This window comes from Sturnira hondurensis, unplaced genomic scaffold, assembly GCF_014824575.4.
Source record: "Sturnira hondurensis isolate 20B ecotype Veracruz unplaced genomic scaffold, ASM1482457v3 Scaffold0004068, whole genome shotgun sequence".
Classification (NCBI taxonomy): domain Eukaryota; kingdom Metazoa; phylum Chordata; class Mammalia; order Chiroptera; family Phyllostomidae; genus Sturnira; species Sturnira hondurensis.
This window is the reverse complement of record NW_028076699.1, coordinates 4,225,689-4,240,658: the sequence shown is the minus strand read 5'-3', so window position 1 is coordinate 4,240,658 and position 14,970 is coordinate 4,225,689. Positions and strand designations below refer to the sequence as shown.

At 49.3% G+C, this 14,970-nt stretch overlaps 1 protein-coding gene across 1 annotated transcript; it reads right to left on the bottom strand.

Moving 5' to 3' along the window:
* Positions 1-3,966: 3,966 nt before the first annotated feature.
* PARS2 (prolyl-tRNA synthetase 2, mitochondrial) lies at positions 3,967-8,995 on the bottom strand. The gene is made up of 2 exons (XM_037043180.1): positions 8,942-8,995; positions 3,967-5,882 (listed from the first exon to the last, which is right to left on the bottom strand). Exon 2 carries the CDS (start codon positions 5,852-5,854, stop codon positions 4,430-4,432), a length of 1,425 nt encoding a protein of 474 aa, XP_036899075.1. The 5' UTR covers positions 5,855-5,882; positions 8,942-8,995; the 3' UTR covers positions 3,967-4,429.
* Positions 8,996-14,970: the final 5,975 nt, after the last annotated feature.

Genomic DNA, 14,970 nt, shown 5'->3' with positions numbered 1-14,970 from the left:
TCTAACAAGGGCAGTTGCCCCTACCAAGCATCTGCTATGAGCTAGGCAGTATTGTCCTCATTTTATTGACCAGGAAGGGCTGGGACTATGAGGAAGGTCATACTTGCACAAGGTCACACGGCTATCAGGTGCCAGGAAGTGTGACTTGAGTCTCTAGTCCGGGTCACTAATATACAAGCCATTATTTTCAATTAAATGAAGAACCTTGATTTTTAAAAAAATGTTCCCTAAGTTTTCAATAACATCATAATTTTTCCCCATTTTCCACATCATAGAAAGCTATCCACAATTAGAAAAATTTTTCCTCACTATAAGCAAAGCTTTCCATGCCCTTAGATGTGTGAGAATCCATTCTAAAAAGGGTTCTGCTGCCTTGGTGTGGAAATAGGGGGTGGGGACTCTGCGAAGAGGCCTGGCACACAGGTAGTTAAGGAAATGACAATTTCTACAGATTTCTGCAAGCTCCTTCATGGATAGCCCAGCAGGTGTTTCTTCCATTAAAACACAGAATATTAATGGAGCCCTTGATTTGCATCCTAAGCTTGATTTATGTGATGGTTTTGTTATGCATCAGCCTTTGTCCCCAAGTATTAATTCTGCTAAATATTTCCCAGCAAGTTGCTTCTAGATCTCCCCAAGGAATAAGCAATGATAATACAGCTCGCACCTGTTATTTTGCAAGCATTTCCATTTCATCAATTTATGGCAAGTGGTGACACTGGCAAGCTCAGGAAGGAGAAAGATACATAATGTGCATATTTCCATCTTTTCCTCTAAGGAGACGGAGCCATTCCGCAGACATTACTTAGTTCTTGTTGGGGCATTCCCAGGAAGGACGTAAAGCATCACGAGAAAACAAGATCCCAGTCTGGAGATAAAGTTAACAGCAGCCCTGAGCCCCCAATGGGGGTGTTCCCTAAGCCATCAGGTATGCGGGAAGTGTTTCCTGAGAGCATTCCAAGGGTTAAGCTTTTCATGTAAGCCAGCTCAGCCAGCCTCCAGACAAGACCATTAACACGAGGGCATCTTACAGACAAGAATCTGAGATACACAGGGGCAAGTAATTTGTTAAGGTCCTAGAGGTGAATCTAGGACTGTCTCTCCTGATCTTTCAACCAAATGATACTGCCCCTGGCTACGAGAGGAAACACTGACATAACCTAGTAACCAGGACACCTCGGTTTCAGTTCAACTTGACTTGAGGCAAACCACTGTACTCCCTGTGTTTGTCTGTCTTAAAAAGTACCTGTTTCATACTTACGAGGCTTTTGAGGCTCAAAAGCTGATCAAACCTCCCTCTCTTAATATGATACGGTAACTGGAAGCAGCCTAATTTAGGGGATGTGGTACCTGGCCTACCGTCACACCTTTGCCAGTCGGACGGTGTGTGGCTGGTGAGTTACCACTGCAGGCCTGTTTCCCATCTGTGCAGTGAAGGCCAGACAGGCAGACCCCAAGCACTCCTCCTGCTCTGAAGTTCCATGTTCTGTATCACCCTCAAATCATTCTGTAATTCGTGCATTTGCAACTTAAAAGTTAACTGTTTTTTTAAAGTGTTAGCCTTCCATATATATGATTATAGAGCACACATTTAAATATATATGCACCCATTTGCATGAATTCTACTTTCTCACCTATTTTAGGCAAATTTGATTAGATAGACATAAATCATTGTTTTATTTTTTATTTTTTAAAAAGATTTTATTTATTTATCTTTAGAGGGGAAGGGAAGGAGAGAGGGAGAGAAACAACAATGTGTGGTTGCCTTTCGTGCGTCCCCTGCTGAGAACTGGCCTGCGGGGAACTGGCCTGCAACCCAGGCATGTGCCCTGACTGAGAATCGAACCGCGATCGTCTGAGTCGCAGGCCTGCGCCCAATCCACTNCAACAATGTGTGGTTGCCTTTCGTGCGTCCCCTGCTGAGAACTGGCCTGCGGGGAACTGGCCTGCAACCCAGGCATGTGCCCTGACTGAGAATCGAACCGCGATCGTCTGAGTCGCAGGCCCGCGCTCAATCCACTGAGCTACACCAGCCAGGGCTTCATTGTTTTATTTTTTACAAGGTTTTTTTTTTTTTTGAGAGAGAGGGGGAGGGAGAAAGAGAAACATCAATGTGTGGTTGCCTCTTACATGCCCCCTCCTGGAGGCCTGGCCTGCAACCCAGGCATGTGCCCTGACTGGGAATCAAACCAGTGTCCCTTTGGTTCACAGGCCGGCACTCAGTCCACTGAGCCACTCCAGCCGGGGCCTGTTTTATTTTCTGAAATCACTTTTGTGCAGGCAGAGGCCATGCAGTGTGGTGGGGAGGGCAAAGGTTTGGGTCAATACTTGGATTCTAGCTCTGATACTTAGGAGCTGTGCATCCTCGAGTAAGTTGCTTAAACTTCAGCTTTGCTTGTCAGTCAGTTGAGAGTAAGAGCACCTCCCCCACACATTTCCAAGATCTGAAAACTGTGTATAAAGGGGTCTCACAGCAGTGACACATGGCAAGCCCCCAACCAATAAATGACTAGACCACTAGAAGCAGAGAGCTCACATCAGTCCGATAATGTACAACCTAAACTACCCAAAAGAAACGCTCAACTACAAAGTAGGCTCAGGGAAGGCAGCTACTGCACACCAGGCAGTCTCAGTGGACTTTGCATACTAGAATCATCCAGGAGCTTCGACACCTGGCCACACCCCGTCCATAAACAGAACCTCGCTCTGGGTGGGACCCAGGTGGTTCCAGTGTACAGCCGAGGGTAAGCTGCTGTGCCTCATGATCCGGCCTCTCTAGGTTTGCTGTCAGAATCCACATCTGGCCTGAATGCTGGGCCTGAGCCCCGTTGGTAGGGCTGGGAGTCATCAGGGGTTGGCATGTGCAGTAATTAGGAAACCTAGTGGTGTGTTTGGGGCGGGGTTACTCTAGCAATAAGCTGCTGGGAAGCTTGTGGCAGGTGGAGCAGCTGGCCAAGACAAGAACTGTGGTGCATTTGGAATCTGTCTAGGACCCTGGCCCTGGGAAGCTGACCATCAACTTCCAGAAGCTGGCCCACCAGACAAGGAGCTGAGTGGCCCCGAACAAGAAAAAATGTGCCCTGGCTGGTGTAGCTCAGTGGATTGAGCACGGGCCTGTGAACCACACAATCGCTGTTCTATTCCCAGTCAGGGCACATGCCTGGGTTGCAGGCCAGTTCCCAGTAGGGGACTCACAAGAGGCAACCATACATTGATATTTCTCTCCTTCCCTTCCCCTCTAAAGATAAATAAATAAAATCTTAAAAAAAAAAAAGAAAGAATGCCATCTGGGCTCAACAGGAGAGTGTGGGGCAGCCAGACGGAAAATCAGTTCCAGGAGCTGTCAGGAGCCTTTTTAGGGGATGGTGGCTTTGAGCTTGCCCTTGTTGGATTTGGATGAGACCCTAATATGGTGAGTGGGAGCAACAGAAGCAGGTGGCACTGCAGGAGTGGCTCAAGTCTGCTCCTAGTTTTCCACACAGTTCAGGTAGAGACCTTAATATTCACCCCTGCCATGGCTCTAGATTTCGACTCTGCACCGAGGGCAAGGTCAGTGTGGCACTCAAAGCCTGCTACCCCTGGTACGTGTGGAAATCAACAGTTTAAAACAGCTTTCCAGACACCCATTTTTTGCCCTTTTGGAATGGAGAGTAGAAGCGGTAGAAAAACGTTCTCAAGACAAGTAACCACTACAATATGAAGATGGCAGATGTTGCCATGTTTCAGATGAGCGTGCGAGGCTCCGCCCAACAGTCTGCCTTTGTCAGCTGACACAGCACCACCTCAGCGCACAGCCACCTCCCCAGAGCCAGATCCGTCGGGCCGTCAGCTCCTCACATGAACTTTCTGTGTAGCTTTGGCTACAGAGCATCAGAGGACCCAGGTGTGTCTATCACGAACCTCTTGTGGAACCAGCCAGTGACAGACAGCCGTTAAGGACTTCACAGATCTAGGTCATTTTTGCTGTTGTTGCGGATGGGGAAACTGAGGCCCCAGTGGGGAAGAGGACATGTTCGAGTGGTGGAGGGCCATGTGCAGCATGGCCTGTAGTCAGACCGTGGAGCCGCAAGGCCCTGGGCCGTCAGCCACTCCAGCCCCGCATCAGGGAAACTCAGCTGAGACAAGGGAGGTGACTGCCTCAGGGACACGGCGGGAAGTCTGCTCCTCCTTGCCTCCTGACTGAGGCTTCCACGGTGAGATATAAAAAAATGGTACGTGGCAGCACGCTCAGTCCAGAGAGGGGACCAAGTGAATGACTTTAAATACAAACAGTGTGAGTAAATGACGAGATAAAAATCGGTTTCCCTGACATGCGCTCACCTTCCATGAGCCCCGTTTCCGGAGGGACCGGCCCCAGAAAGGAGCTCAGGAAAGGTGGCATCTGAACGAACCCCACGGCCGCACTGTGGGCAGGGTGGGCGGGGGGCACTCAGACGACCTGCACTTGGCTCAGTAATGCCACGACTGCTTCTTTGGTGAGGAAGACCACCTCGCTGGTGTTCTGGCACCAAACCTCAAAATGGGCAGGGTCCTCCAGGGCCCTTTTGCCAGCAATGATCACAAAGGGGTAGCCAAACTTGTTGGCGTCTTTCAGTCTGTTTCCAATGGTCAGATGGGTCCTGTCGTCTAGCAGGACCTCCCCACGAAGCCGCGGCACCGCCTCTGTGATGTGGTCGTACAGGTGCCCCATGAGCTCCGTGGCTGCCTCCTCTTTACTGCCCTTCTTTGGGGGGAGGAGGCAGACTTGGTAAGGAGCCAGGAGGCCAGGCCAGCGGATGCAGTCTTCTGTCGAGAGAACTTCAATGGCAGCAGCCAAGATTCGTGTCACACCCAACCCGTAACACCCCATTTCAGCCAAAGCAGGTTTGCCATGGACGTTAATGAACTGGGCATTGAAAATGGAGGAGTACTTGGTGCCCAGGTAAAACGTGTGCCCCACCTCGATGCCTTTGGTATCGGTCAGTGGTCCCTGGCAAGCAGGGCAGTTCATTTGAGACGAGTCCAGTGTCTCCACGTTGGCTGAGAAGCCGCAGCGAGGACAGACTGCAAACCGGTCCTCTCCAATAGCCACTGGCAGCTGGAACTCGTGAGACATCGTGCCCCCGATGCTGCCCACGTCTGCCTGGACCTTCACACACTGCAGCCCCAGCCTGTCAAACAGGCTGCTGTAGGCGTCACATACCAGGCTGTAGGTCTCTCGGGCAGCCTCTGGGGAGGCGTCAAAGGTATACATGTCCTTCATGTAAAACTCTCGGCCACGGAGAAGACCAAAGCGGGGCCTAGGCTCATCCCGAAACTTCCTTGTCACCTGGTACAGCAGGAACGGGAGCTGCTTGTAGGACAGTGTCTTGTGGGAGGCAACCAGGGCTGTAATGGCTTCCTCGTGAGTTGGTCCTAGGCAGTATTCCTTGCCGTGTCTGTCTCTAAGTCTTAGAAGCTCCTTGCCCATCAAGTCCCATCGGTTGGTGGCTCTCCAGAGCTCTGCTGGGCTGAGGCTGGGCATGTTGACCTTCTGCCCACCGATGGCCTGCATCTCCTGGTCTATCACCCTCACCAGCTTCTCCATGGCACGAACGGTGTAAGGCAGGAGGTGGTAACAACCAGAGCTTGCTGGGTGGATCAGGCCCACCTGCAGCATTAGCCGCTGGCTCTTACAGGTCAAGTCACCAGATCTGCCCTCCAGCGAGAGCACCTGGTCTTCCCGAAGGTTCTGGGGCTGGAACATGTGGGACAGCACCAAGCGCTTCCCTCTCCCTGGGGCATAGTGAAACCTGTGGGGAATGTACCCAGAGAGCTGGTGGATGCAGGTGGCCAGGGCGGGCAGTGCTCTGCATCTCGTCAGCAGCCCTTCCATGACACCCGGCACAGGGAAGCACTTGTGCCTGGAGAAAAACGAGTTGTACAGAAATAAGCATTAACTCAGACTGACACCGTGAAATGGCCAGCTCAGTGTGGCCTCCACCAAACTTCTAAGATAGCCACCAATTCTGCAGATGCAAATTCTTTCATTTCTAATATCTTTGCAGGTCCAAGCACTACTTTTCTTACTGCCATGTGAAAAAACCCCACCATTTTCCCACTTACAGAAATGTAACTGTACACTGTGGAGACATGAACGGGCGGCAATGCACAGGCACTGACACCGGGTAGCCTGCGTGCTGGGGGGCGGGGGGGGCACTTCCTGCTGACAGCTCCCCGTGTAGCCTGGGAACGTGACTTAACCCTCTGTGCTCAGTTTCATTATCTGTAAAATGGTAATAATGTAGTGCCTACCTTACAGATAGGGAATTTAGAGGAGTTATGAAAAGTTATTAGAACAGTACATGGCACATTCTGTGAGTTCAATCAATGTTTGCTGTTATTATTATTATAGAAAACTAGTGGGGAAAATAAATAAAAAAGAAAAGGAAAGCAACTATAATCCCTCAGTTCAAAGACAACCACGGCTGGTGATCCCTTACCTGTTTGTCAGCCCTGTCCCTTGCCCACCCTTCTTAAATGTCGGATGGCTTGTGCTCTGCCCTCCCACATACACATGGTCAGGCCGCATGCTAGTGGCTCCAAGTCAACATTTCTGCCTCCTGTATGTCTCTTGAGCTTCAGAAGTCCTCATCCAAATGCCTCCTGGAGAACACACTGCACTTCGAACTCAGCACCTTTCCTCCAAACCTACTTGCCTCCAGTGCTGCCTATCCCTCTGAATAGCACCACAAGCCACCATGTACCCAAACCAGAAACCTGGGTTCCATCCACTCCATCCCCCATGTCCCACATACACCAACCCTCTGGGCCCTGCCATTCCTTCTTCTTCACCTGCTGTTCCCTCTCTCCACCTCCGCGGCCTCCGCCCAGGTCCAGGCCACCATCATCTCACCTGCTTAGTGCAACGGCCTCCTCACTGGGCTCCCAGCTTCCACCCCCTCCTTCTCTAATACACTCTCCACGCTGCAGCCATAGGGGACACTTTCAAAATACCTAACAGTTTTTCTTGCTCAAAGTCCTCCAATGGCTTCCTGATACCCTTAGAATTGGGTCTGAGCTTCAGACCTGCGTGGCGCCACGGCCCCATGTGAGCTGGCTGCTGCTCCTCTGGCCGCCTCTCAACATCACCCTCTCCATGTTCCCGCTGCACCATGCTCACTTTAAACACACTGCCCCCCCTTGCATACCAACACCTACCCATCCTCCAGGCCTCAGGAGTACCATCCTGTCCTCTCGCACACCTGCCTTGTACCACTCCCTGCATTCCAAAGACCAGCTTCTGCAGCAGCCCACTCACCGGTACCAAACACCAGTCACTCTTTGGAGTTACGGGGTACCTCAATAGTTGTCGCTTCAGAACTTGCCAAACATGGTACCCGTCGCATTTTGACAGGAAAAAATGTTTCTGCACTCCGTGCTTGCTCGCCATTCATTGCACTTGCTAGAACTCGGATGAGTCACAATGCCACCCCGCAGGAGAAAATGCTTCATCAATCACTGCTTGCTTGCCACTTGTCAGGACGAATTAACGATAAGTACTGAGGCATCACTAGTCTGCTCAGTGAGTGAGCAGTATAGTCTTCCCCCGGGCGCTCTGCTCTGTGCAGGCAAAGACCACATCTAACTTGCTCTTCACTCAGCATGCAGCAAGGGCTCACTAGACATCAACTGATGGATGAGCATGTAGGTTTCTCTACGATTTTACCAAATAGTCACACATTTCTGATGACAGTACATTTCATTGATTGACTACATCAAGAATGATTCTCCTACTACCAGAGAGTTGTTGGTTTTCTCTTTTATAAAAAATATACAACAAACAGAAAATTTTAATTTTGTTTTATATTTGGAAGAGGAATTTCAGGAATGAAATTACCGAGTCAAAGGGACCAAACTTCCAAGGTTCTTAATTTACATTGTCAAATTTAGTGAGCCCCTCTGATTTTCAGCGTATCTTGTGGAGCAAAGCTCCCCTGCAGGGTTACCGATCCCTCTCAGCACTGGGAAGCTGGAATTCTCACGTGGTTACCTCCAGCTTTCAGCCTCAGGTCCTCCAGTTGGTTCTCTCCAGCCTCAGGCAGCACCATCCCTTGCCCCTGCACACTGTACAGACATTATCATTTTCTGTGTGGTCTACACCCTGAGAAAGGATGGGAGGCAATGCTACAGAGTCCTAGTGTGACTGCATGGAGTAAGGCTCCTAGAAGCGAGGAACATGTGGTTCACACCTGACTCCACTTGAGGTTCCACCTCAGGCCAGTGGCCCAAGCCAGAAATGCCTTCACCCTTGGCTCCTCCTAAAGCAAATGAGTCTATCTGCAAGATTTCTCTCAAGTCCACCCCTTCCTTTCTGACCCTTACTGCCTCAGCCTTAGGTTAACTAGACCAGTGGTTCTGAAACTTAAGTGAACATCAGAATCACCTGGAGGGCTTGTTAAAACACTGACAGTGGGGCCTCACGCCCACATTTTCTGATTTAATAGGTCTGGGGTGTAGGAAGAGAATCTGTATTTCTAGCAAGTTCCCAGGTGATGCTGATGCTGCTGGTCCAGGGACCACACTGGGAGAACCACTGCAAAAGCCTACTGGCTGTCACTGGCTGGTGACATGGTCAAACGACTACACTCTCCGGACCTGTTTTCTCTTAGGTAAATGGGAAGATCGGATCCCCGAGGGTCTTTCCAGGGCTGACGTTTCTAGGAACACCGTGACACGCAACCACCTGAGGTAGGGAGGCAGTCCTGGCCTCAACTTTCCACGGAGGAAACTGAGACCAGGAGACAAGTATTATCCAAAACTCTGTATGATTGTGACTCCGTCCCAACCCAAAGACGGGATGCACGTGGGAAAACGGACACCAGGATCCTAGGTGTCCGCGCCCAGTGCCCTCTCTTCACTCCTTCGCCCGCCCCTCCATTCCCCACCGCCAGCTCCACTCTTCACTGGCACCCACGCTCACCAATTGCTGGCCAGCCGAAGACACTGATTAAGACCGCCGGGCCAGCACGCCTGCGCAGGCAGCTAGAAGTGGGAGGGGCGTGCCCTTCCAAGTTCCACCTCCCGCCTCTGTAGCCAATCAGAAGCCGGTTTGGGGGACTAGCCCCACTCAACTTGTATATTTGTGAGAGGTTTTCCGGAAGCTCAGCCAAAGAGCGAGAACTCGACTCTTCCCAAGATCGAAGATTGGCCAGGGCGGCGATGAGTAAATCCCGGAAGTGCCCTCTAGGATTTATGGAGGCGTAACTCTATGGTCAAAGTCTTTATTCTGGTTTCTGTTTCCTCCCACCGCCAGGACCCGCCCCATCCTCTTTGTATAAAAGAGGATCCTCAGCGGTTCTCACCGCTGGCTGTAGTGTAACCATGACGACAGTGGACGGTGTCGGTTCACATCTACCCCATTATTTCACAAGCTTTCAATTTAAATAAATTAAACATTTTAAACAATTGGAAGAAGGCAGCCTTTAAGATATTAAGTCAAACTTTCATTCATAAAATATTTTGGGGGCAGTACCATGTACCAGCAGCCACTGTTGTAGAAGCTGGGGGTGGTGAACAAAACCAAACAAAGTCCCCTGTATTCAATGCAGCTTACATTCTAGTCGATAAACAAATACAGTGAAACTTAGGAGGGGTTGCCAAGGAACTCAGCAATCAAGAGAAGTGGTATTTTAATACAATTAATTTAAAAATTAATACAAAAAGTCCATGGTGTACAAATTATCAAAATTGTATATGAAGACAGGATCCATCAGTCACGTGCTGTTAAAATACTATGGAGAAAAATTAATTAGGGAAGGGCACAGGTTGGAGGTCGTGTGCTTGCAATTTAAAATAGGACGATCAAAAAAGCCTCATTGAGAAGGTCACATTTTAGCGAAGACCTGCAGGAGATGAGAGAGCTTTGCAGATACCTGGGGGAAGAATGTTCCAGACCCTGGCACAAGTGCAAATGTAGTGAGGTGAGAGATACATATCATGTAACTCTATCTAAGCAATAACAGCTACAGTTTATTGAGTGCTAAAATGTACCAGACCCAATGCAATACACTGGTGATTCTGTTAGCGGCTCCAAGAACCTCTCAGCTCATCCTGGATCCGCCAGGAGCAACAGGCGTGATCAGTGGTGTAATGGGAGCTGGGAAACCTCCTGAGGGGGTGCCGAGAAGGAGAGCTTCACTGAGGAGGTGAGCTTGGAATCTAGTCTGAAGGGTGAACGGGGTTTACAAGGACAAGAATGGCAGTGGGAGTGGAGTAGAATGTCCAGGTGGCGGGCCAGGACACTCATGGGCAGGGAATCAGGAAATGATAAGCAGGTGTGGGGGAAGCATGGAGTGTGGTAGGGTTTATGTCTTCTTTTCCCACTGCTCCTGACACATAGGCCAAAGCAGTGGTTCTTGGCCTTGACTGCATTGGAATCACAGTACCCACCCAGGCTCAGCCCTGAGATGCTGGGCATTGATCTGGGTGGAGCTGGGCATCAGTACCTTATAGTCCTTCAGGTGACCCTAGTATGCAGCTGGGTTTGGATCTGCTGGCCTCAAGAAAAGGCACTAAGCAACTGTGTGGGGGAGGGGGGAATGGTGGGTAAGTGTTATCATCTCAGTCTTACAGTTGAGGAAAATACAGCTTGGGTGGACCACACAACTGCTATCTGTCCAACCAAGCCAGGAGTCTAAGTGCTGGGCTGGACCTGAGCTGTTTTGATCTAAGAGTGTGACTCGGCCTCTGCAGCTCAGATTTGTGGTCAAGGCTTTCCCCGAGGAGCGCAGTCTCTGAGGTTTTACCGAGGCAGTATTCCCCCATGCTTCCTCCTTGTAGGCGGGAGATGAATAATCTTTGGCATATTTTGGGATCCCAAGTAGCCTTATAGTTCTCCCTGCTTCCCATGCACATTATTACATCCCTTCCAATCCTTAGAAAAGCCAGCATCCATCCTCTGCACCCCGAGGTGTTAATTATTTCTCAATTAGCAGTTCCCAGGCTGTAGAGCATAGTGGTGTGGAGAGGTCTAATGACTCGCTGTGTTTACACACCCCACACCTTCCGAGCACTTTACCAATGGTAACTAATTAATGCTCACGACCCCCTTGGGAGGCAGGCTGAGAACTGCTGCATTTTCCTTCAAGTTTGCAGGAGGCTTTACAGCCTAGAGCTGCACAGCCTGCTCAAGCCAGCTGTGGTCTAGTAAATTTGCTCCCCACTGAGGACATCCAGGGTGGTGGGGACCCAGAATGGACCCCTATCACTGCTAGCAACTTACTGTGTGACACGTCAGTCAATCGGTTGGTCAGTCATTTACTGAGTGCCGTGATTTACAGCATTTATTCATGGCGAAGACTCCACAAGTGCCCTAAACTAGGAAAAAAGAAAAAAACACGACAGAAAAATGATTTATTGTCACATAAAACTAAACAGAAGAAAAAGACCCTACAACTTCCTACAACAGTTGTGTCCCCCAGCTCTGGGGACACACCATGCACTTAATGGTTTCTCTTGGCCCCTGGCCAGACTGGGAGCCCCTGAGGCAGGTATGGGTTTCACTCTGTTCTGTACCTTGAACATGGAGCCTGGCCCAGATGGGCGATTAGCAAAAGGTGGTTTTTGTTTTTGTCTTTTTGTTTGTTGTTTTAATATATCAATCAACAAATGAATGGGTGGTTTGTCTCTCCCTCAGGTCGGACTCCTTTGAGGACATCCTGAGTCATTCCTGCACTGAGAGCCCATGCCTGGCTCAGAGAGGGGCTCCGAGTGTGTGCCAAAACAAACAGGTGAAGGCAGAGTTAATGGTGAACTTGCTGACATCAAGCCGTTCGTAACCTCCTGGAGAGGCAACCACGGCTGGGAAAGGCTGGCTAGCTCGTCTGTGGTCAACACCACTAGTCAAAGGGGGAGAAAAGGGTAACCTCTGAGTCTGATCTCTGTGCTCACAACCTCCAGTGGCAACTTACTTGTATCAAACATGTGGGCCCATAAACAAAATTGTGGGAACCATCACCCAAATGGTCTATCTGGGTGGGTCCCCTCTGTCTGAAGGCCTGATCTTTAGAGCCCAGCTCAAGGCACCCTCTTTGGTAAGCCTTTCTTGAAGTCCTCAGGTGCAAGGATGCCACTCTCCTCAGAATTTCTGTCTGAGTTTGCCTCTGGCCATTCACTCTCTGAGGAGTGTGACAGCTGACTGTACGTATTCGATGGGGCAAGCAGGACTGGGTGAAATCCTTGCTTTGCCGCCACTTACCACGTGCCTGTGGGGAAGATACTCCGCCTCCCTGAGGCTCAGATGCCTCACCCGTAAAACAGCAGTGACTTCTTCCCCTTGGAGTTGTGATGCAGATGCAAGGGGTTGGCCCACGTGAAGGGCTCAGCACAGTGCTTTGCACACAGTAGGTCATGCAGGATATCCCAAAAGTTCTTGTTCACCCCCACAGTAAATCTCAACACCTTTTTTGCTGAATTAATGGCTTTCTAGTGAATTCCCTCAAATCTTAAGAGCAAACTGCTAAAAATGCAACCCAACAAAACCTCAGCTGTGGTTAATCCGGTGGGCAACAACTCCTTTTTTTTTTAAAGGTTTTATTCATTTATTTATCTTTAGAGGGGAAGGAGAGGGAGAGAAACATCAATGTATGGTTGCCTTTTGTGCGTCCCCTACTGGGAGTTGGCCTGTAGGGAACAGGCCTGCAACCCAGACATGTGCCCTGACTGGGAATCGAACCTTGATCCTCTGGTTCTCAGGCCCACGCTCAATCCACTGAACTACATCAGCCAGGGCTCCTTTCTGAGCACCTACTTTGGGTTAGCTCTGTGGAGCACTAGGCACAGCCAGAAGTCATCTGGGGCAGAGTGCAGATACCCGGCGATCAAGGAAGTGGTCAAATGCCTGGGTTCCGGGTGGGACTTCAGCTTATCTGTGCACTTCGTTTGGAAGGATGATGGACAGCGAGTTCCTTTCAACATGCCTTTGCCTTTTCTCTTCAAGGTGCAGTATTTGGGTGAGGTGTGGGTTAACAAGATGGCATTAGTGCCTTCCAAAGCGGGTGGCTTGGAGAGAGGGGTAAGGCCTTTGGACCCAGACAGGCCTAGGTTTGCTTTCCAACTCCAGCGCTTCCTCATAGCAAGGAACTTGACCTTTCTCGTCTTTCACTGTATAAAGAGGTCAGTAACCTCCTTGAAATGCTGTGATGAGCAAGCAAACATTACAAAACTTTGCAAACTGAAAGTTCTGTATAAATATTGGAAATATATTCAGATCATTCTTTTGTAAGATTAAGTATACAATGGGAAGATGACTTTTAAGTAATTAAATGAGATTATGTATGTAAAGCACTTGAAGGATGCTGGTATCTGGTGCTCAGTATAAGATTAACTTTGTCAGTACTCCAGAATGGCTCTTGCATCTGCCCTTCCTCTATCCGGTGGCTCTTTCCTGCCCTGTCCACGTGGCTCACTCCTTCACCTGCATCGTGTCTGTGCTCTAATGTCAACTTCACAGTCAGGGCTTCCTGACACCCATTTGTTCACAGAAATCCCCACTACTACCTGCCCCCCACAACATTCCTGATACTCCTTACCTGCCTTATTTTTCTCCACAGCATTTATCACCATTCAACATACTAAATATCTCACTTGGTGTTTGGTTTATTTGTGTTACTTCTCCCCTAGCCCCAGTAGGATGTAAGGTCTACCCAGGAGGGTAGAACTTTTGTTTTGTTCACTGCAGCACCCCCAGTGCCCAGACCAAGGGCACCAGACTTTTTCTATAAAGGGCCAGCCAGTCAATATCTTATGCCTTTCAGGACACACTTTTCGGTCACAACTACTCAACTCTGTTATAGCCCAAAAGCTGTCATAGAAGTATGTGAACAAATTAACACTACTGTGTTCCAATAAAACTTTATTCACAAAAACAGTGAAAGTGGCAGGCTGAATTTGGCCTATGGGTCATAGTTTACCAACCCCTAGCCTAGATTACTGTCTGTCACATTGTAAATGTTCGATAAATATTTATTGAATAAATTAACTAGTGGATAAATAAACAAATGAGCACAAGACACCCAGTACAGTGCCTGGTGCACAGCTGGTACTCAATAAATGCATATTCCTTTCTGGTTTTTACTTGCCAAAAGATCTAAAGAGTCTGAAGCTTTGCTAGAAATAAATGACAAAGACTTACTCAAGGGTCTTCGACTTTTCACACTATGAACACAGGCAAACCCCCAGAAGTGTTTTGAAGAAGAAATTAAGGTTAAGAGTTCTTGTAGTGAAAAGAACATCCTTGGGAATTATCCGTCCTGCATTCTTAACCCTGGGTTGGTCCAGGATGGCTATCAGTCAGATGTCAGGGGTCTGGAGAATGGATGTCAGATGGTTTGGGTACCTGAGTCCTTCAAGGAGTAATCAGAGGTTTATCTGGAAGTCTGCTGTATGACCAGATTTATACCCAGGCATCAACACAGGCCTGGAAAGTCCAAAAAGTTTAAGTTCCCGGGCCAGTTAGAACGAGAATGGGATAACTCCCTCATGCACTAACCTTCATAATGTTAACAGTTTTAGCAGCTTGGTGAAGTGACTCAATTTTACATATTCCCCATCTTCACTCTTTCCTCATAGTTCATGAATGCAACAAGATCAACCATGATGTCTCGTATTAGAGGTACAATAAAGTGTCAAAGGAGCATCGAGGTGGCAAAGTCCTCCTCTTGGGATAAGGAAGGACTTCAAGGATTGAAGGTCTGAAGCTGGGGTCCTCCAGAAGCAGGCCCCAAATCAAGGAGTGTAGAGCCAGCAGTTTGGGAGCTGATCCCAGGAAATGCAGGTAGAGGAGGGAGGAAACGAAAGAGGGAAGGGCAGGGATGCACACAGGGTGTGACAATGAACAAGCAGGTGACTGCTGGGGGCAACCAGCTTCTGTTCCAGTGGGACCTCAGGGAGGATGTGGAATTTGTCTCAGAATGATCCGGTCTCCCCGCTCCTCCTGCCCCCATGAGGCTG